Source organism: Myotis brandtii, unplaced genomic scaffold, assembly GCF_000412655.1.
Source record: "Myotis brandtii unplaced genomic scaffold, ASM41265v1 scaffold182, whole genome shotgun sequence".
Taxonomy (NCBI): Eukaryota; Metazoa; Chordata; class Mammalia; order Chiroptera; family Vespertilionidae; genus Myotis; species Myotis brandtii.
The window spans coordinates 1720640-1741748 of record NW_005356751.1 but is presented as its reverse complement, the minus strand read 5'-3'; the positions used below and the strand labels follow the sequence as shown (position 1 = coordinate 1741748).

Sequence of the window (21109 nt, the reverse complement as noted above, 5' to 3'; positions counted from 1 at the left end):
CAATAGATACAAATTTGAAGCTATGAGATAAGATGAAATTGTCAAGGGAATGCTTATGGTCAGAGAAGAGGTCCAAGAAACAAGCCCTGGGGTATTCTAATATTCAAAAGTACTGGAGACAAGGTGATACTAGCAAATTAACTATGGGCAGCCAGAGAGTTAAAAAGAAAATCAGGCCCTTGTCGGGTAGCTCAGTTGGTTGGAGTATTGTTTCAATACGCCAAGGTTGCGGGTTTGTTCCCAGGTCAGGGCACATATAAGAATCAACCAATGTTGCAAGAGGGAATTATGGTACAAAAGGAGAAGCAAAGACTATCTGACATATTTACCTCTGATCATTCATTCATCAACTATTTATCAAAAGATGACTATATGTTATATTACTTTAGTCCTTAAATTTTTTTAAAAAAAATCTACTATCACCATTCCTTGATTCCCAGCTAAGAGTGGTGATAACAGATTTTTAAATTAAAATTAAAATAATATAAGGAAAGTCCATGCCAGTGGCAAAAATATGGTGGAAATAAGATCACTAATATCTGTCTGACTCATAACATTTTGTATTTCTGTAAAACTTTCCTCAAAAATATTTGGTGCACATTGAGGTGGACCTGTTCTTTCCAAGGAAAGAGAATTTTGCTCAGTCTGGTATGATGCATTTAATGAAGAACTATTTCAAGTCAAAGAAAGGAATCAACCAACGAATGCATTAATGGGTGGAACAACAAATTGATGTTTCTCTCTCTCTCCCCTCATCCCACCCCTTCAACCCTTTCCACTCTAAAATAACAGGTTAAGTAAGAACTAACCACAGGATTCAGTAACAGGAACTCACCAATGACAGTTTCAGAGGAGTGGTGGTAAGTAGGCACCACAGAAAATGAGAAGAAAATCTTGGAGACAGCAACTATAAGCAACCTTTTCAAGGTGCTATAAGGAGGGTGGGGGAAATGTGGCAGAAGCTGAGGGAGAAGGTCAGGAGTTTTTGTTATTGTTAGTTTGCTCTAAAATGGGCAAGATTATAGCACATTTGGTATGCTACATTGTGTTAGTTCAGGCTGCCATAACAAAATACCACAGACTGGGTGACTTAAACAAGCAAATGTATTTTCTCAGAGGCTGAATGTCTGAGATCATGGTGCCAGCATGGTCATGTTACGGTGAGAACTCTCTTCCTGGCTTGCAGAAAACAACCTTCTTGTGGTGTCTTCATGTGATACAGACAGAACAAGCTCTCTGGTGCCTCTTCTTAAAGGGACTCTTCCTATCATGAGGGCCACCCTCATGACCTCATCCAACCTTGATTACCTCCCAAAGGCCCCATCTCCAATTATCATCCCATTGGGGGCTAGGGCTTCAACATATGCTAATGTGATGACCCAGAGGAGAAGAGAAAACTAATTGAGAAAAGAGGAGACCGCTACAAGTGATCTCTCTGAGTAAGCAGAACAAATGGCATCTAGTACACAGGAGAAGAAATTTGGCCTTGTATAAAAGAAGAGACCGTCTACCCACAGCAACACAAAGGAAGGCAGAACAAATAGCACAAATGTAGGGAGATGAACAAATATAAGTAGGTGGTGGGAACTTATCAAAGTTCTCTTCTGACTGTATCTACTTTTCAAGCAAGAATCCACAGTAAACAAATACTGAAGTGGGTGAGTGGACTGTCATCATAAGGGAATCTACCAATACCCAGTGGCATAGAGCTTTCGTTTTAAATAGCTACAGAGACAACACACAGAGTCCATGCAATGTGAGAAGTCACATCAGAGGCACCTGCATAATGCCAAAACAAAAACAAAAACAAATTGCTAAGGACTATCCCGATATGAAAGGATGAAATCAAGAAAAACCACTCTCAGAAAAGGGATATGGTGGTAAGGAAGGGTCCATCTCCACTGGGCAACCATAACCGAAAAACAGGCCTTGTGAGACCCAAACACATACTGTGTGGTACAAGTTCCAAGCTGGGAATTTAGTTTGAATTGGGTGTGCTCCCAGGTGCCTGGTAGAAGCTACGTATACCTTTTCTGGAAGAATGCACACCCAACACATGCCTCAAGAATTCCCACAAATGTACTAGGCACTTTCTCACTGAAATACAAACCTAGCTTATATGGTGCTCTGATATCCAACACCTGGATTAAGATTAGCTCTGGGTTTTAGACCTAAATGTGGACGATAAAAGATAAAATGTCCAAATTTTAGACGGGAGGTTCTTTGCCTGAGGTCCTCTGACCCAAGGGGCCATTGGATAGAATTCAAGATATAAAATATATCAACTGGCCCGGCCAGTGGCTCAGTGGTTGAGAGTCGACCTATGAACCAGGAAGTCACGGTCCGATTCCCGGTTAGGGCATATGCCTGGGTTTCAGACTCAATCCCCAGTAAAGGGCGTGCAGGAGGCAGCCACTCAATGATTCTCTCATCATTGATGTTTCTATCTCTCTCTTCCTCTCCCTTATATCAATAAAAAACATAATTTTTCATTTAAGTTAATAAAAATATATCAACTGGATCCCCCACATGCCTTAGCATTTTAGTTCCAACATCTACATCTCTTTGCCTGAGGTTTTCCAGGAGTTGTGTGAAAGCTGAGAATTAACACCCTGCCCTCACCAGCCCTCAACCAATGACTAATGTGTGTAAAGAACATGTATGAGAAACATGATGTGTGAGGAACACTGGCTCCTAGAGTCACCCAGAGATTTAACCTTATTAATCACCTGCATTACAACCTACCCTTCCTCAGCACCTTCACTTCCTAACCTCAAATTCAGTATATTTCTTTGTGATCATTCCCCATATTAATTACTTATACTCTAGTCCTTGTTTTGGGGTCTACTTTTCAGAAATCAAGAAAACTAAGACCCAAAATTACCATGACTTTGAGTGGGGGGAAAAAACAATTATGTTTCACCCTGGCTTGTGTGGTACAGTAGTTAGAGTGTCAGCCTGTGCTCCGAGGGAGGGTCACAAGTTGGATTCTGGTCATGGGAACGTAGATTCCCTCTCTGCCCTCCCCAGCCAGGTCATGTGCAGGAGCCAACCAATCAAAATGTCTTTCTCACATGATGTTTCTCTCCCTCTCTCTCTCTCCTCCTCCTCCCTCCCTTCCACTTCTCTCTTAAAAATCAATTGCAAAAATATCCTCACTCCTTGGTTAAAAAATTTTTTTAATTATGTTTCTATTTTCATAATTGTTAATTATAAAATCACTAATGTTAAACTTCAGTTATGATATAAACAAACCAAAGTAATATGAGCAGTACATATGACTGTCTCTAATAAAAATCACAGATGTCTTAAAATTACATTATAGTTCTGCAGATATCTCAAAATAATTTGTATACTCCTCAGTACTTTGAAATTGTGAGTTATTACTTAGTTTACTGCTAAACTACTACACATGATTGCAGTCTCTCTGTCTACAATGTTGTACATTCTTCCTGTTTGTATTGTCATCAACTGTTGAGCAACTACCTCTGTGCCAAGTAATTTTTCAGCCACAAAACAGTTGAGTGTTCCACAAATAGAGATTAACCCAAAAGCCTTGAGTAAATTCTGGTGTTCTTAGAAAACCTATCCTTGCCTTATAAAGTGTAATATGGAAGTTTTAATTCCATAATAAAAATACAATTTAATTTTAACTTGTGATTTTTAAATGTAATTTTTTACTGAATGCATTAATTTAAAAGTACATTATGGCTATTATAACAAATTTTTGTTTTAATATCTTTAAGTTGTATTTCAGTAATTATATGGTATCATTTTTATAAATCCAAAACTATGTAGAACTAAACATTATATTATTTGAGAATTCAGACATGTGACACTATAAAAAAAATATTCTCAAAACCTCTATAAGCTGAAGATGGGTCAGTATGGTCATAATGGCACTGTACTTCTCAAATGGCAATAGTGGAAGCTAAGAGGTAATAGAACCATGACTTAAAAAATTCTGAGGGAAAAATATTTTCAACCCAATTCTCTGCCCAGCCAAATCAACATAAAAGCCGAAGAAATATTTATTCAGATTTGCAAGGCCTCAAAATGTTTTTCCCCTCCAACTTTTCTAAGGAACCTACTAAAAGGTATCTTCATCAAGGAGAGAGGAAGATAAATGATGCTAAGAAACAGGGAATATAACAAAGGAGATAGGCAAAGACAATTTCCTGAGACTGCTAAAAGAAAACCCCAAAATTATAGGTCTGCTACTTTAGACTTGGAGAGCATAACCCAGATTGGAGCAATGAAAACAATATCTACCTCCTATGTAGGGTTGTAATGAGAGAAGATTCAAAAACTGTCAGAGGTTTAGGAGATGAATTAGGTATGCAGAAAACTAAGCAAATAGTAAAACAAAGTAATTATTAACACCAAAGTAATTATTCTGTGAAGAATATTTTTCACAATCAATAATGTGAACAATAAATACTGATTTATGCAAAATTATGAGATACCCACATCAGGAAGACAGGAGGAAGGGAAGTGAATGTATGTACATGCTAGAAGTAGAGAGAGGGTTAGAATCATCAGCTAGAGAACTAACGTCTCAGCTTCCAAGAGGAGATACATAAAAATGAAGGAAAAAGAATCAAGAAATGGGAGCAAAAGCAAGTTATTTAGGAACATGGGAGGAAGTGCCAAAATGTGCAATTTGACAAATAATTGCCTCAAGGAAGGAGAGGTTCTTTTCATTGTGATTCTAGTGGTACTCATTAACTTCTTAAATTATGCACACATGCTATTTTGGAAAGATAAAAATTAATTTTTAAAAATATAGACTTTTTAAAAGGTGAAATAAGAATAATAGCCATTTTTTCCCAGTGCCTATTACCTACAGGAAACATACCTAATCTTTTACAAATCTATTCTTATTCCTCAGGTCAGCTTTGAAGAGTAAGATTATCCCAATTTTACAGATGAGAAAACTGAAAATGAGAATGAATAGAAACATCTTTGTCTTGTTTCTTTTGTTTCTGTTTTGTTTGGTCCTTTACCTTTCCAGCAGTAGCAAAATATTCACCATCAGGGGACCATTCCATCAAATGTACAGATACTGCAGTTCTAAAAAAAAAAAAAAAAAAGATTAAACAGTTAACATTTTAAAAATCTGGGACACTGTATATATAAACTAGAGGCCCGGTGCATGAAAATTCGTGCACTCAGGGGGTCCCTCAGCCCACCCTGCGCCCTCTCACGCAGCCCAAGAGACTAACAGCTTAGGCCCACTCCCCATGGGAGTTAGTCGGACATCCTTAGCGGCGCTCCCCCTATGGAAGTGCACTGACCACCAGGGGGAAGCTCCTGTGTTAAGCGTCTGCCCCTGGTGGTCAGTGCATGTCATAGTGACCGGTCATTCCCAGTTGTTCCGCCATTAGGGTCAATTTGCCTATTACCCTTTTATTATATAGGATGGTCAAAATAAGATTTTTAACATAATCAGAACAAGAGTGTTTTTAACACTCTAAAAATAAAATATATCACCTCCTTAAAAATACAATTAATTAAAACTAATGCAAAATTTACTTTAGGAATCCAAAAAGAAGTGTAATTAAAAAGTATAAATTATATCCCCACCTACAAGTCCCATCAACATCCTAAATATACCATGTTAAAAACTAAGGTCATCCTCCTCCCTGGCTAGTTGGTCCCCTTCACATAATCCACACTGTTAATAGTTCAGCCATCCTTCCACTTGAAAGATTGGCTGGCAATTTTCATCACATCTTTCCCTTCCCCCTCACCATCCACATCTCTTCCAATAATGAGTAATTCCTATGTACCAACCCTGTCAACCCAAGTCCTGAGGTTATACTATGAAAACATTTTAGTCCTTTTCTTAAACAACCAACTATAGTACAGATTGAAGGATGTATTATAATGACTTTTGGTTAGAAAAATTCTACTCTCTAGGCTTCTAAATGCAATGGTACCATCAAAAAATAAAGATGATTGGGAAAGGTAATATATTTTAGGCAACGTTTTTTAAAAATTAACAAACACAACAACAGAGTTAGATACTAACTTGCACTGCCATATGCAATTCCAATCATTTAAAACAGGAGGAATTTTATTATCAATTTCTTCCTCTTCTTCCAGAATGTCACCTCCTGGAGGAGCCCACAACTGAATAGAATCAGTTGCTGTCAACAATCTGTTATCTGAAAATTAAAGAATGTTCTGATGAATAAGCAAAAATTAGAGAAAGAACATACACATGGGCTTCTAAACTATATTGTGAAAAATAAGCAGTATTTTCTATGCAAAACACTTGGGACATATCCATTTAAAAGCTCTAAGACTCCACTACACAAGGAAGAGTAGTTCTTGGCAGAAACTTGAGAACAAAACAAAAACAAACAAAAAGCTTTACTGAGAAAGAGCTTATATCAGGTAAATCTTTTAAAAAAAAATAACAGCAAAGTAGAATTTTTTGAAAAGAGACCAAAAAAATACCACATAGGATGCTGTCAAGATGTAAGACATAACTAAAAATTAATAAAATTTGTTTTTCTACTTGGAATATAAAAATTAATTTAATTGTGAATGTTAAGTGGGACAAATGCCATTATCATTAGAGGTTTCTAATCTTTCAAAATTAAAGAGAATAACTTCCTGAAATACAAATAACAAAATGAGATAGGAGTTTTTTTGGTCCTATTTAATTTCTGATTTTCTTTCTTAATAAATACAGTTAAGGATAAAATGCAGTACATGTTCACTAAAGAAACAAATCATCACTGCTCTTAAAATAAAATATTCAAAGGCAGGGGGAAAGCATAGAACTAATAGTAAATTCAGCACTGTATAAAGCAGTGTGCACCAAGAAGGAAAAAAGTACATTCATTCACTAGCAAAAATAAATTTTACAGTTGATCACTTTCTTATTACATCACATTATAGTCATACATTTTAAACAAATTATTCACTTTTCATAATTTCTAAATAGAACTACTGAATACCTTGAGGGTCCCATGCTAAATTGTATGTCACGGAACTCAAAAAAAACTGCCCAGTTTTAAGCCACTGACACTTGAGTTGCTGAAACATATAAAGAGAAAAAAGAAAAAGGTATGTTTTGAAAATAATATCCACAAACACTGCATCATTTTCTTCAACTTAAGACCTTATGATCTAAAATAAAGATGTAAATATTTCACTATTATTTTCAAAATATTGCTCTTTTGAAAAATTCCAATGGTTCCAATTACTATCTATTCTACCATATCCAACTGTTTGCCATGCCAAAACAAAGCATGTTCTCTCAGGCTTCTTTCCATGTCTATAAACACATTCTTATACTTAACACAGCTTTTCCTCTCTTCTCCACCTGAAAATTCCTATGCTTACATCAGGATCTGGCTAAATCGTCACCTCTGCTGTGGAGACTTTTCTGACATCCTAGCAGCACTCCTAGCACTTTTTACATTCTATCATTATAACATTGGTCACACTGAATTATTATGTGTTCATGTATCTGATTCTCCCATGAATTTACAACTCTTCTAGAGCAGGAATTGTCTTTAGCACTATAATGGCTAGAATGCATATGTTCAATGAGTGTTTATAAAAACAAAATAAATGCACCTTAGAAATAAGTGCTATCTATAATAATAAAAGCATAATATGCTAATTAGACTGTACAGCCAAACGACCTTCCGGACAAAGCCATGGTGGTGGGGGCAGAGGCAGAAGCAGTTAGGGGTGATCAGGCAGGCAGGCGAGCAGTTAGGGGTGATCAGGCAGGCAGGCAGAGGGGTTGGGGGTGATGAGGCAGGCAGGCAGAGGGGTTGGAGCAATCAAGCAGACAGGCGAGTGGTTAGGGGCGATCAGGCAGGCAACAGAGTGTTTAGGGGCAATCAGGCAGGCAGGCAGGCAGAGTGGTTAGGGTCAATCAGACAGGCAGGCAGAGTGGTTAGGGGTGATGAGGCAGGCAGGCAGAGGGGTTGGGGCGATCAGGCAGGCAGCAGAGTGGTTAAGGGAGATCAGGCAGGCAGGCAGGTGAGCGGTTAGGAGCCAGCGGTCCCAGATTGCGAGAGGGATATTCAACTGCCAGTTTAGGCCCGATCCAGACATCCACCAAGGGGTCCCGGATTGCGAGAGGGTGCAGGCCGGGCTGAGAGACCGCCCCCCCATGCATGAATTTCGTGCACCGGGCCTCTAGTGTATAAAATAAAACTAGATATACCTCCCATAAAGTCAACAAATTTAAATTACATAAAGTATAAAATCCACAAACCTGACCTATATTAAATTTATTTGAATAATTTCCATCCTTTTTTCTTAACTATTTTCATTCTAAAAGGTAGAAAGAAGATTTAAAGTTAAAAGTCCAAGGCCTTTTCCATTACATATAGTATCTAAGTAAAAAGAAATTTATTTTTAAAAAATTTTTTATTTTTTCCTTTATTGGTTAAGGTATTACAAATGTGTCCTTATCCCCGCATTGTCCCCCGTCCCCCCATTCATGCCCTCATCCCCCAATGTCTGTATACATTGGTTATGCTTATATGCATGCATACAAGTCCTTTGGTTGATCCCTTAGCCCCACCCTCCCCTGCCTTCCCTCTGAGGTTTGAGCATCTGATAGATGCTTCTGTCTCTAGATATATTTTTGTTCATTGGTTTATGTTGGTCATTATAATCCACAAATGAGTGAGATCATGTGATATTTACCTCTCTCTGACTTATTTCACTTATCATAATGCTCTCCAACTCCATCCATGCTGCTGCAAATGATAGGAGTTCCTTCCTTTCTACAGCAGCATAGTATTCCATTGTGTAGATGTCCCAAAGTTTTTTAATCCACTCATCTGCTGATGGGCACTTAGGCTGATTCCAAATCTTAGCTATTGTAAATTGTGCTGCTATGAACATAGGGGTGCATATATCCTTTCTGATTGGTGTTTCTGGTTTCTTTGTAGTATATAAAGTGGCCTTTTGTGAAAGTAATCTGCAATGCAAAGCTGTGTGACCTTGGGCAAGTTATATATTAACCTCTTGAACAGTAATATTAATAAATCATAATTCCCTCTCTCTTTATAATATTCAACATATTATAGAGTATTCAACAGAGAAATAATTTATTTAATATTTATTTAATTTACTTAATAATTTATTTATATACAGCCATAATTTTAAAATAGAACTGCAAAACTTGAATTTTATTATCCAAAACTAATTTTATGTTTTTTAATCAGGGAAATGTTATTTTCCCTGCCACTGCTGAACAGACTACAATCACAACAGTATTTTATTTTTTACTAGAGGCCCGGTGCACAAAAATTTGTGCACTCAGGGGGGGGTCCCTCAACCTGGCCTGCGCCCATTTGCAGTCCAGGACCCCTTGGGGGATGTCCACCTGAGGCCCCCAAGGGAGCTGTGATGAGGAAGCTGGGGTAACAGAGGAGCCACACTGTCCCGCCCCGCCGCCCTGGGTCGGGTCGCACACGGGACGCCCGCCACCCTGGGTCACAGATAGCAGGCCCGGATGGCAGCAGGGCAGGCAGGATGGCGCAGTCCCGCTCCACCGCCCCAGGTGGCAAATAGCAGGCCCGGGTGGCGGCGGGGCAGGCGGGATGGTGCTGTCCCACCCTGCCTTCAGTATGCAAATTAGCTGCCTTTTTTGTTGGCGGCTAATTTGCATATTGTGCTGATTAGCCAATGGGAGGCGTAGCGAAGGTACGGTCAATTACCATGTTTGTATATTAGATATATTAGATAGGATTATTATTATTTTTGTTAATCCTCCCCTGAAGATATTTTTCCATTGATTTTTAGAGAGTAGGAGAGGGAAAAACAGAGAAAAACATTGATGTGAAAGAAACACATCGACTGGTTGCCTCCTGCACAAGCCCCAACTAGGGCCTGAGCTGGGGAGGAGTCTGCAACAGAGGTATGCACCCTTGATGGGAATCCAACCCGGGACCCTTTGGTCTGCAGGCCAACACTCTATCCACTGAGCCAAACCGGCTAGGGCACAACAGTATTTTAAATACTGTTAAACAGATCTATTTCAAAGTAATAATTAAATCATTCAGAAAACTATAAACATATCTAATATTCTTTCCTTCAGTATTTCTTGGAGTATAATCTGTGGACTAAATACATAGCAGAAATTTAGAAGTGAAGCCTGGATTCTGAATTTTTTAAAATGTATTAGGGTGATACTAGTTAATGGGATCATATAGGTTTCAAGTGTATATTTCTATGATACAAGATCTATATATTGCACTGTGTACCCACTACCCAAAGTCAAATCATCTTCTGTTACCATATATTAGGCTCCCTTCACCCCCCACTCCCAGCCATGGAATCTGAATTTTTAATAAATACTCGAGGTGACTCTTAAGCACTCTAAAATTTGATATCTATTTCATAAAACTATCACAGGGAAAAAACTAATATTTTAATTGATATTTCTTGGAAATTTAAAAAGAAACTCAAATATATACATTTAATGAAACATTAAAACCACTTGCTGTAATGTATTTAAGAATATATACTTTTTAAAAAAATTACTGGCAGCCCTAGCCGGTTTGGCTCAGTGGATAGAGCATCAGCCTGCGGATTAAAGGGTCCCAAGTTCAATTCTGGTCAAGGGCACATGCCCAGGTTGCGGGCTCGATCCCCAGTGGGGGGGCGTGCAGGAGGCAGCCAATCAATGATTCTCTCTCATCATTGATGTTTCTCTCTCTCCCTCTCCCTTCCTCTCTGAAATCAATAAAAATATATATTTTTTAAAAAATTACTGGCAAATTCAAATTTCACATTGGCAGTTTTGACTATTTGTGAGTGATGGTGGAGTTCCAATTCATGCAGTGTTTTTTAAAGGGGTTAATAATTCTATTCATATGGGATTTTCTGAACATTAAGATAAAATAAAACACAGCACTCAGAATGAAGCTCAATGGTTCTCAATTTGGTATGCTAGAGCACTTAGCTGGTAAGTGAATTTAGCTAATCTCTTAACTCCTTCATTCAACAAATATTTAGGAGCCTGTTATGTTCCAGATATAGATTCTAAATACTGGGATGCATTAGTGAACACACAAAAAACAAAGCTCCCTATTTTCATGGAGCTTACATTCTAAATAGTAAATAATAAGTAAATAAACAAGGGAAGTGCTATGGAAAAAAGTTAAAAATACAAGGATGGGAGTTAAAGGTGTAGAAGCAAGTGCAATTTTTAAAAGGGTGATCAAGGTATTATTGAGCAAAGATTTCAAGTATCTACAGAAGCTGGCCCAGGAGCTATCTAGAGAAAAAACATTTCAGACAAAAGAACAACCAATGCAAAACCCTAAGATAGGAGAATAACTGTTTAAAGGACAGTAAAAATGCCAGTGTGGCCTGAGTGATATCAGAGAGGGCAAGAATAGTACAAGATGAACTGTGAGAAGTAATAAGTGGATGCTGGGAGAAAAGCGCTAGTCTATTCTAAGGCTTTTTGCCTTTGAATCTGAGGGAAATATGGAGTCATTACAGAGTTTTAAGCAGAGATGTGTCATAATCTGCTTCAGTGAGAATAGAAAAGGATAAAATCAGAGACTAGTCTAGTAATCTAGACAAGAAATAATAGTTCAACTAGGAAAGATCCCAATTAACAAGGTAAATCTCAATTAGCAACCTTCTAGAAAACTGAGTTCCTAAAAGGCATAGGGATATATTTCCAGTGAATGTAAAAGGTCTCACCCCAAAGCATCAGACCTACTTCCCACTGATATTCCAGATCACCGTCAGCACCAGCTCCCAAGAAGCTCTTTATTGCTATAGATTTGGTTCTAAATTGAATTCTAAACGTTTTCTACTATCATTTAATACTTACACAATTTCTCTTATGAGAATTTATGCCCAAGGGTTCAAAAATACAAACAGCATTACCATATGAAGCTGCAATCTAAAAAAGAATGAACAAAGCATTAATATTTAGGAGAAGGAAAATTAAAGATAACCTCCTTGTTACAATAATGTATAAACTAATTATATACAATACAATCCCAATACAGTATTCACGGTTTATTCCCTTTCATAAATATAATTGGAAAATTACTGAACTTAAGAATCTCTTCTGTTATCAAAATTTCAGCAGGGTTTATTTCACATATCAAATACAAGGTTGACCCATTCAAAGAAATCATCATTTTCTATAAGAATTTGTATTTTTTAATATTGAAATAACTTTATTAACAAAAACATATTTCAATGGTACACTATCAGAAACTTCATAGTCCAGTAAATATAAAAACCATGACAAGTAGAAAAAGACATCAAAGAATAACAGGCATTAAAATATGTCAAATAAAATTATATTAATGACACCATCAAACAAAAATATCAGTTGGGAAAACCATCTTGATTTTAGAAGAAGGAACAGAGAAAATGGACCAAGGAGAAAGAGAGACATCTGCTGCAACTGGAGAAGAAAGAGCTGACTTAGCTAGGGGTTTGGGAGCCAGGGGGACTTTGCTCTAGGTCACATACCTGCTAAGAGTATAAATCCCTCTGTTCCTAGGAACTACCAGAGCCTGCTTTCCAATAATTCCTTGAAAGACATTTCCTAGTTCATCCTGCTCTTGGCAAGAGGGAATCAACTATAGGGAACAGACCAAAAACCATCCCTTTTGACACCTCTGGACCTATGGTTTAACCTATAAAACTAAATTAGGTATATGTTCTTTTAAGGTCAGCTAAAAAAGGTGCACTGTAATTTCAAGGTACTCTCATGCCAAAAAGTAATTTTAATTGTTATTAATATCTAACATTCTTTCCAAGAAAAAGCTTTTCATCCAAAATGGTGGGGGGAAGCTATGTAAAATGCCTGGCTGAGGTAATACTTAGGCAAAAAGTGCTATGAATCATCACATTCAACTTGTCAATAAATGATTACAGCTGGCTAACACAAGGACTGGGAATAAAGGAAATAAAAGAGGAGGGAAATAAAAGATAATACATCAAAGATGTCACAATTTTGCCTTCTTTACTTTCAAACAGTAAGGCCCTGGCCAGTGTGGCTTAGCGCATCATCCTGCACACTGAAAGGATGCAGGTTCAATTCCTGGTCAGGACACACACCTAGGTTGCCATTCGATCCGCAGTTGGAGCACATATGGGAAGCAACCAATTGATGCTTCTCTCTCTCTCTCTCTCTCTACCCCCCCCCCTTCTCTCCCTTCCTCTCTCTAAAATCAATGAACATATCCTCAGGTGAGGATTTTTTTTTAAAGGCTATCAACCAGGTAAGTAAAAGTAGAAACATAGTTATGGACACCAAAGTCATATATTTTTTTAAAAAAAACTTTGCTCCCAGAGAATATGTTCATTGTGATTATCCACCAGCACATACATAATTTACTAAAATTTATCTCTGACAATTATCATACATCTCTAGGTAGGTTTAAAGCAGTGGTTCCCAAACTTATTTGGCCTACCGCCCCCTTTCCAGAAAAAATATTACTCAGCCCCTGGAAATTAATTTTTTTTTAAATTTTAATAGCAGTTACTCATCGCCCCCAAATGCACCTGTGGCCATCACCGCCCCCCTGGATCGCTGCAGCGCCTACCAGGGGGCGGTAGCGCCCACTTTGGGAATCACTGGTTTAAAGCTACCTTGCTTGGCACATGCGGCTCTTTGGCCCCTTGAGTGTGACTCTTCCACAAAATACCACATGCGGGCGCGCATGTACAGTGCGATTGAAACTTCGTGGCCAATACGCAGAAGTTGGTATTTTGTGGAAGAGCCACACTCAAGGGGCCAAAGAGCCGCATGTGGCTCGCGAGCCACAGTTTGCTGACCACTAGCCTAGGGAGATGAGCAATAAAAGATTAATGGAAGAATCTGACACTCTCAGTATTCCCTAAAAAGTAAACAATGGTTGCTTAAGGAAAACCATGAGAAAAGAATCAGAAAAACAACAAACAAGTATCAGAACACACCAGGAAATTCAGTGTTTCAATTCCAGGTCAATTATGTCACTGGATTGTCATATTATGGTGCATTTACATAAATTTAAAGCTTGATACAAGCAGCAGGGAAGAACAGTAGAAGTTGTAGAATAATTTATTTGGCATAAACTTACATGATTACTATTTATCACCATCACCATGAATACTATGATTTAATATATCTTTGATAAAATTTATTATTACTCAGTAAAGAACAATTTCTAAAATACTAAGACTATTTAAATTATTACCATTATTACAAGAAAAATCTCATTTTCATATTCTTGTAGAGTAATTCAATCCTGCTACACAATATTGACCTTACTGAATTGCTAGAATATACAATATGCTATATTTACTTTACATATAACCAAAATTTGATGTATATTATGCTTGAAATCTTAGAGGAGGGATACACATGATGAAATTTAAGCCCTCTGTTTTAAAGTGTAAAGGAATGAACTTTAAGATTCTTCATTCACCAAATAAACTTTCATTAAAGTAATTGAAACTTGAATTGTTGGGTAATTTCCTCCAATAAAGAAGGTATTTCATTTAAGTAAAAATAATAATAATAATAATAATAATAATAGAGACTTTATAAAGTACCTTTATGTTAAAAATATTATATTAGACACTAACAATTTGCTAAATTTCTTGATAAAAATTTAATGTTATTATCATTTGGGAGAGATAAGGGTTGCTAGGTAGAGAAAAGTTTACTTCCCTGCTATTGGCTTAATAGCTGCTAGAATTATTAACTGACAGAATATCAGTACATACAGGACTGTGAAGCCCACAGATCTTTCAAGATAGAATACACTAGCAGAACAATTAATTATCACATCATCAGCTTAATGGCTCTTTACAATTTGTATACAACCTATCACTTCACCCACTCCTATCAATAGCCACCTGAGCAAGGTATATTAATAGGAAATTGTAGGTAAGCCTTGTATAAAAGGATAAGAATATTTTGTGGAAGAGCCACACTCAAGGGGCCAAAGAGCCGCATGTGGCTCGCGAGCCACAGTTTGCTGACCACTAGCCTAGGGAGATGAGCAATAAAAGATTAATGGAAGAATCTGACACTCTCAGTATTCCCTAAAAAGTAAACAATGGTTGCTTAAGGAAATATATTAAGAGATTGTGAAATATATTAAGAGATATTTAATAAAGTAATTAAATCCCTTACTCTTCCATGTTGGTTAGAACACTCCACACAGCTGACTTGGATGTTTCCATGCTTAGCACCAGGAATGATCTGCACACATTCAAAGTCACTTGCCAAAATAACAATGTCACAGCCTGATCCATATGCCTAAAAAAAAAGTTTTACAATATGTAAGATATGTAACTTTTGAATTATTATAATAGTTAGCTTAGATTTTGTTGCTATTGAAATGTATACTCTGACACATTTTTAAAAAATAATTAATGTAAGAATATTAAGAATATCAATTTCCAAATAACATTAAAATTCACATAAAACAAATGGGGTAATGGCACCCCACACATTATCATTAAACAACTGCTACTAACAACAACAAAACAAAGTGTTCTTTCAGTTCTTAAACACTGTCCTGCAGGTCATAAGTCATTCTGCTCAGAGCTTCTCTCCAAAAGTTATTTCAGTAAACCCTAAAGAATAAAACCTCCATCTGAAAGTAATAAAGCATTTAAGGTTGCAGTTGTGCTGTCAGCGTTCAAACCAGGCTTGAGAAAAATAGAAATCAGATGCATTTTCCAATACAATTCCACATGGCTTAAAGAGCGAGTTAAATAGACATGAACCCCCAAGACAGAATTACATGCACTAAGGCAAACACCACTAAACTTAAACTCATCAACTGCCTAAGTGAATCCGTGATGCAGCCTGCCTGCCCACTCTCCTCAGCCTTACCAGGCATGAGAAAGATAGGAAACAAACCCAAAGTGGTTTCACCAAAAAAAAAAAGGGAAAAAAAAAGAAAAAGGTTAAAGAAAATAAACTGATTTGTATAAAATGTTGGCTAATATAACTATATGGTCTGGAAAATACAATATAAGACCAAACTAGGTTCCTGGAAAATTCCCTTGCTCAACATAACTATAATGAGTAAAACCACATATTTCTTCCTATTGCCAAACTTCTTGGTGTATGCTATTCCTGTTTTGCAACTTTGTGAATTTTATGATGACACAGGGACAGTCATTGGGACATTTTTCTTTTTCTTCCAAACTTGCCTTATGACTAAATACTCAAACAACCTAACAATCTAATTCTCAAATGAAAAAGCTGCATTAAAAGCAACATAAATATAAAATGCAAGAAGTAGTATTTTTTCTATTTCTACACCATTAAGCAATATGGTCATGTCCTACAAAATACAGATATCCAATAATGAGGGCTGACATGTCCAGGCACCTAAGTCAGTGACCTATGCCTAGAAGAGATCCACATATACGGCTGCTAATCTTTAAAATTATATTATCAAATAAGTTTAATTTTAAAAATTATATTATCAAAATAACCTTACCCTTGAACAACATTTCACAATTTCCAAAGTTTTATAGCATTATCTCAGCAAAGTGAATTGATGGAAAGAGCATAGACTTTATCTAGCTTGGAAGTACACACGTAAATTTTTTAATTATGGTTCTGCACTACTGTGTGACCTTAAGCAAGTTACTTAAGCTCTCTGAGCTTTCTTCCTTGTAATAAAATGGAAGAAATAATACTTACCTCTTGGGATAATTGTGAAAATTAAAATAGAAAATCTATTTGCATAGTGCTTGGCATACATCATCCAATTAAGAAACAAACCAGTGTACTAGGGACTAGAACTACAAAACCACAAGATGTGGTCCCAGTGTGTCTAATGGGAAGATGAGCAAGTGAATCACCAATCACAATTAAATAACAAACTGCCATGACAGAGATATCCACAAAATACTAGCAGAAAACAGAAGGTCCTCAATAAATGTTATATTACCCTGCTTTAATCTTTGCAACAAATTTGGAAGCTATGTCATTATCACTATACAAAAATTAAAGTTCATTCATTTGCCCAAGATGACACAGTTAGTAGGTAGAAGATGTTCAAACTCAGGTCCTTATAATTTTTTATGCTCTTTCCCCCACCATTACTTGCTAAAAGAAAGAAATAAAATATCCCAGATAATTATTAGTACACTTGCTTCTCTAAAGATGGGTCATCCCTAGAAGTGCTACTGTAGACAGATTGGTGCTCACTGCTCAGTTATTAAAAAGGGTGCTTATTCTTCCCTAGATATTCATAATTGCCAGATCTTTTCCAGAGGAGACAGATATGCCATACTCCTTACCTGCAGGGAATCTCGCCATTTTTCTGATCCTGCAATAATTCCTAAACCTTGCTGCTTGAAAAGCACCCAGGGAACTTGTTAAACACACAGACTGCTTGGTCTCACCCCAAACTTACTAAATCAGAATCTTCATGGGTAAAAGAACTTGGCAAATATCTATCGAAATTTAAACACAATGTACTCTTTGATCGAATAAATTCCTAAATTACTCTATAAGCATACTTAGAAAAGTTTGCCAAGAAATATATAGAAGGATACTCACTGCCTCATTATTTATAGCAGCAAAAACAAAAACAAAACAAAAACATACCATCCATCAATAGAGAAGTAGTTAAATAAATTATGATATAGCCTTGCACGGAAATATTATGCAGCTACTAAAAGTTTAGAGACCTATGGTCTAAAATGGTCTCAAATCCTTTATCAAACTAGTAATTACCATCATAATAGAACAGTTATATCTGGTACTGGTTTCCTGTTGAAATACAGTTAGGCAATGCCTGCCTTTTTATATAATATCCATGGTCATAGCTACAATGGAACCCACTCAACTACTGCACACTAGGAGCTTGCAAAAGTACAGAGAAATCATATTACTATTCTTTACCTTTCTCTAAAGCAGTGGTTCTCAACCTTCTGGCCCTTTAAATACAGTTCCTCATGTTGTGACCCAACCATAAAATTATTTTCGTTGCTACTTCATAACTGTAATGTTGCTACTGTTATGAATCATAATGTAAATATCTGATATGCAGGATGGTCTTAGGCGACCCCTGTGAAAGGGTCGTTTGGCCGCCAAAGGGGTCGCGACCCACAGGTTGAGAACCGCTGCTCTAAAGAATCTAAGCCGGTTTTGCTTAGTGGATAGAGCATCGGCCCACAGACTGAAGGGTCTGGGGTTTGATTCCAGTCAAGAGCACATGCCTTGGTTGCAGGCTCGATCCCTGGCCCTGGTTGGGGTGTGTGCGAGAATCAACCAATCAATGTGTCTCTCTCACATCAGTGTTTCTCTCCGTTTCTCCCCCTCCCTAAAAATCAGTGGAAAAATATCCTCAGGTAAGGATACACACACACACACACACACACACACACACACACAAAAGAATCTAAGGCACAAGCAGCCATGGAAGAACAGAGAACCATAATCAATCAGTATTGAATCGCATGCATTCTATAACTGAAGGTTCACAAGATTTTAATTATTTATACAAACATGTGTATAATGTCTATCTGGTTCCCAACACTGAAAGGTCCATCAGAACAAGGACCAGGTCCTTGTTTAGCACTGTAGTCCTAGCACTTAGCACATAAGCGGCCCTCAATAAATATATGTATAACAAATAAATGATTCAAAATCTTCCTAAGGTCTGGCTCCAGAAGCCTAAGTACCTAGAAACTTGGTCAAAGAACATGAAGTTCAGATAGTTGATGTAACCTAATAATTTGGCCAAGTCTATGACAGTAGCTATAAAAGGAACGATTTTGGCTGATTTTCCAGTCTAACAATTGTCATGAATTTAGATCACCTACCAGAAGGGAATCTACTAAAGCCTTTCTTAATAATTTATCACTTATGCCCAGCTGGCATGGCTCCGTGGTTGAGCGTCAACCTATGAACCAGGCGATAAGGGTTCGATTCCGGGTCAGGGCACATGCCCGGGTTGCAATTTGATTCCCCAGTGTGGGGCCAGCAGGAGGCAGCCGATCAATGACTCGCTCTCATCATTGATGTTTCTCTCTCTCTCCCTTCCTCTCTGAAATCAATAAAAATATATTAAAATTATAATTTATCACTTATTGAATACCTATCATGATCAGGCAGTCTGCTAGGGTCTTTATAAACATTATATCCTCACAGGCCCCCCTTTCAAAGATGAAAACAGTGAGGCCCAGAAAGAATAAGTAATTTGCCCAAGTTCCTGGAGTGAGGATTCATTTGCTTCATAATAAAGCCCCTACTCTTTCCATTGCAACATCCCACTTGTATTCCATTACCTCTGTCTTATTAGTGCTAAAAGGTCCATGTTCATCTTTGTGATCCCAAGATATTTACCACAGCGCCCTTCCCCCGAGTAAGCTGTCAGTAAATACCAATAGCTGTGAAGGTTTATACAAAATCTGTAATTATTCAAGAGGTTACCATTGTCTCAATTTTTAGTCAAAAGCAAATTTGTTCTATCCTTCTTTTTCAGAATTCAGTTTAACCAAAGGAAGACTTAATAGTGCAGGAGGAAAAGGTGCTCACTGAGACTATAAGCGAATACTAAAATGACCTCAGAGAGTATGGTATGTGGGCTCCTTTGTAGTAGGTAAATGAAATATATCTGTCTTAGCTGAGTATAAACTACTCCACATGTGGGAGACAGACCACAGGATCATTACAGAGAAGCAGAAAAAAGGGCACCAACCAAGCCTTTTCTGGAGCAAATGGAATCCCTTAACCAGGTTGTACTCCTTTGTGTTCCTGGTAGAACTGTCCCTGTGCCATTGCACCATATAACAGTGTCTTGCACTGATAACAGTACTGACCTATAAAATATTTTACCTCAAAATTAAGGAGGTTTGGCCCAAACACAGATAAGGCCCTAGGAAAGAGAGTCAGAAAAACACCATTCCTTCCATTCATGTGGGAGGACTTCTATTATGGAAGGACTGAACTGTCCTTATAAAGAATTAATAAGTAGCTAACAATAACTCATAACTAAGTGATGTGATAATCCTGTAGTCCGAGTTCAAAAGTCAAAGAGGGTGCTTTAAAACTATAAACCTCACTTGTTTTAGCCTTATTTTTGGAGACCAAATCCATCCAATTAGGAAAGAGAAAGTTATCTTTTATTTTTCCATTGATTTTTAGAGAGAATCGGAGAGGTAAAGACAGAGAAAACCATTGATGTGAGAGAAACACATCGATTAGTTGCCTCCTGCATGAGCCCCCACCAGGGCCCAGGCCGGGCAGGAGCCAACAACTAAGGTATGTGTGCTTCACCAGAATCAAACCCGAGACCCTTTCATCCACAGGCGATGTTCTATCCACTGAGCCAAATCAGCAGGGCAAGTTATCTTTACTGTAAGCATTGAAACTAAGAGTTTTCAACCTGGAGTGTAATGGGTATGTCACAGGAGGTCTCTGAACTCCTGGAAATTATATGTATGGTTTTTTTGTGTTGTTTTTTTTTTTTTTAAGAGGCCCCACATTCTTTATTTTCAAACTAGTGGCCTGGTGCACAAAATTCGTGCACAGGGTGGGGGGTGTCCCTCAGCCCGGCCTGCACCCTCTCCAACCTGGGACCCCTCAGGGGATGTCCGACTGGCAGTCAGACATCCCTCTCGCAATCTGGGACTGCTGGCTCCTAACTGCTCACCTGCCTGCCTGCCTGATTGGCCCTAACCACTCTGCCTCCTGGCCTGCTCGCCCCCAACTGCCCCCCCACCAGCCTGATCACCCCCAACTGCCCACCTGCTCGCCCCCAACTGCACCCCTGCCAGCCTGCTTGCCCCCACCTGACCTCCCTGCCAAACTGCTTGCCCCCAACGGCCCTCCCCGCCAGCCTGATCACCCCCAACTGACCCCCACTGATGGCCAGCTCATCCTCAACTGCCCCCCCTGCCAACCTGATCACCCCCAACGGCCCCCCCAACCAGCCTGATCACCCACAACTGCTGTCCTATCCTGGACTGATCACCCACAACTGCCCTCCGCTCTTGGCCTCTAACCACCTCTACCTCGGCCCCGCCACCATGGCTTTGTCCAGAAGAACATCTGGAAGGTCTCCTGGAAGGTCTCCCAGTCTAATTAGCATATTACCCTTTTATTAGTATAGATAGAGGC

General features: G+C 38.1%; 1 protein-coding gene across 1 annotated transcript in view; it reads right to left on the bottom strand.

Moving 5' to 3' along the window:
• The window catches only part of DMXL2 (Dmx-like 2), a 172161-nt gene that overhangs the window by 114874 nt on the left and 36178 nt on the right, over nucleotides 1-21109 (bottom strand). The window contains exons 4-8 of the mRNA XM_014537836.1: nucleotides 15149-15274; nucleotides 11837-11908; nucleotides 6972-7050; nucleotides 6035-6170; nucleotides 5007-5073 (exon numbers count right to left, since the gene is read on the bottom strand). Coding sequence (XP_014393322.1) covers nucleotides 5007-5073; nucleotides 6035-6170; nucleotides 6972-7050; nucleotides 11837-11908; nucleotides 15149-15274 — 480 coding nt within the window. The remainder of the gene's footprint in view (nucleotides 1-5006; nucleotides 5074-6034; nucleotides 6171-6971; nucleotides 7051-11836; nucleotides 11909-15148; nucleotides 15275-21109) is intronic.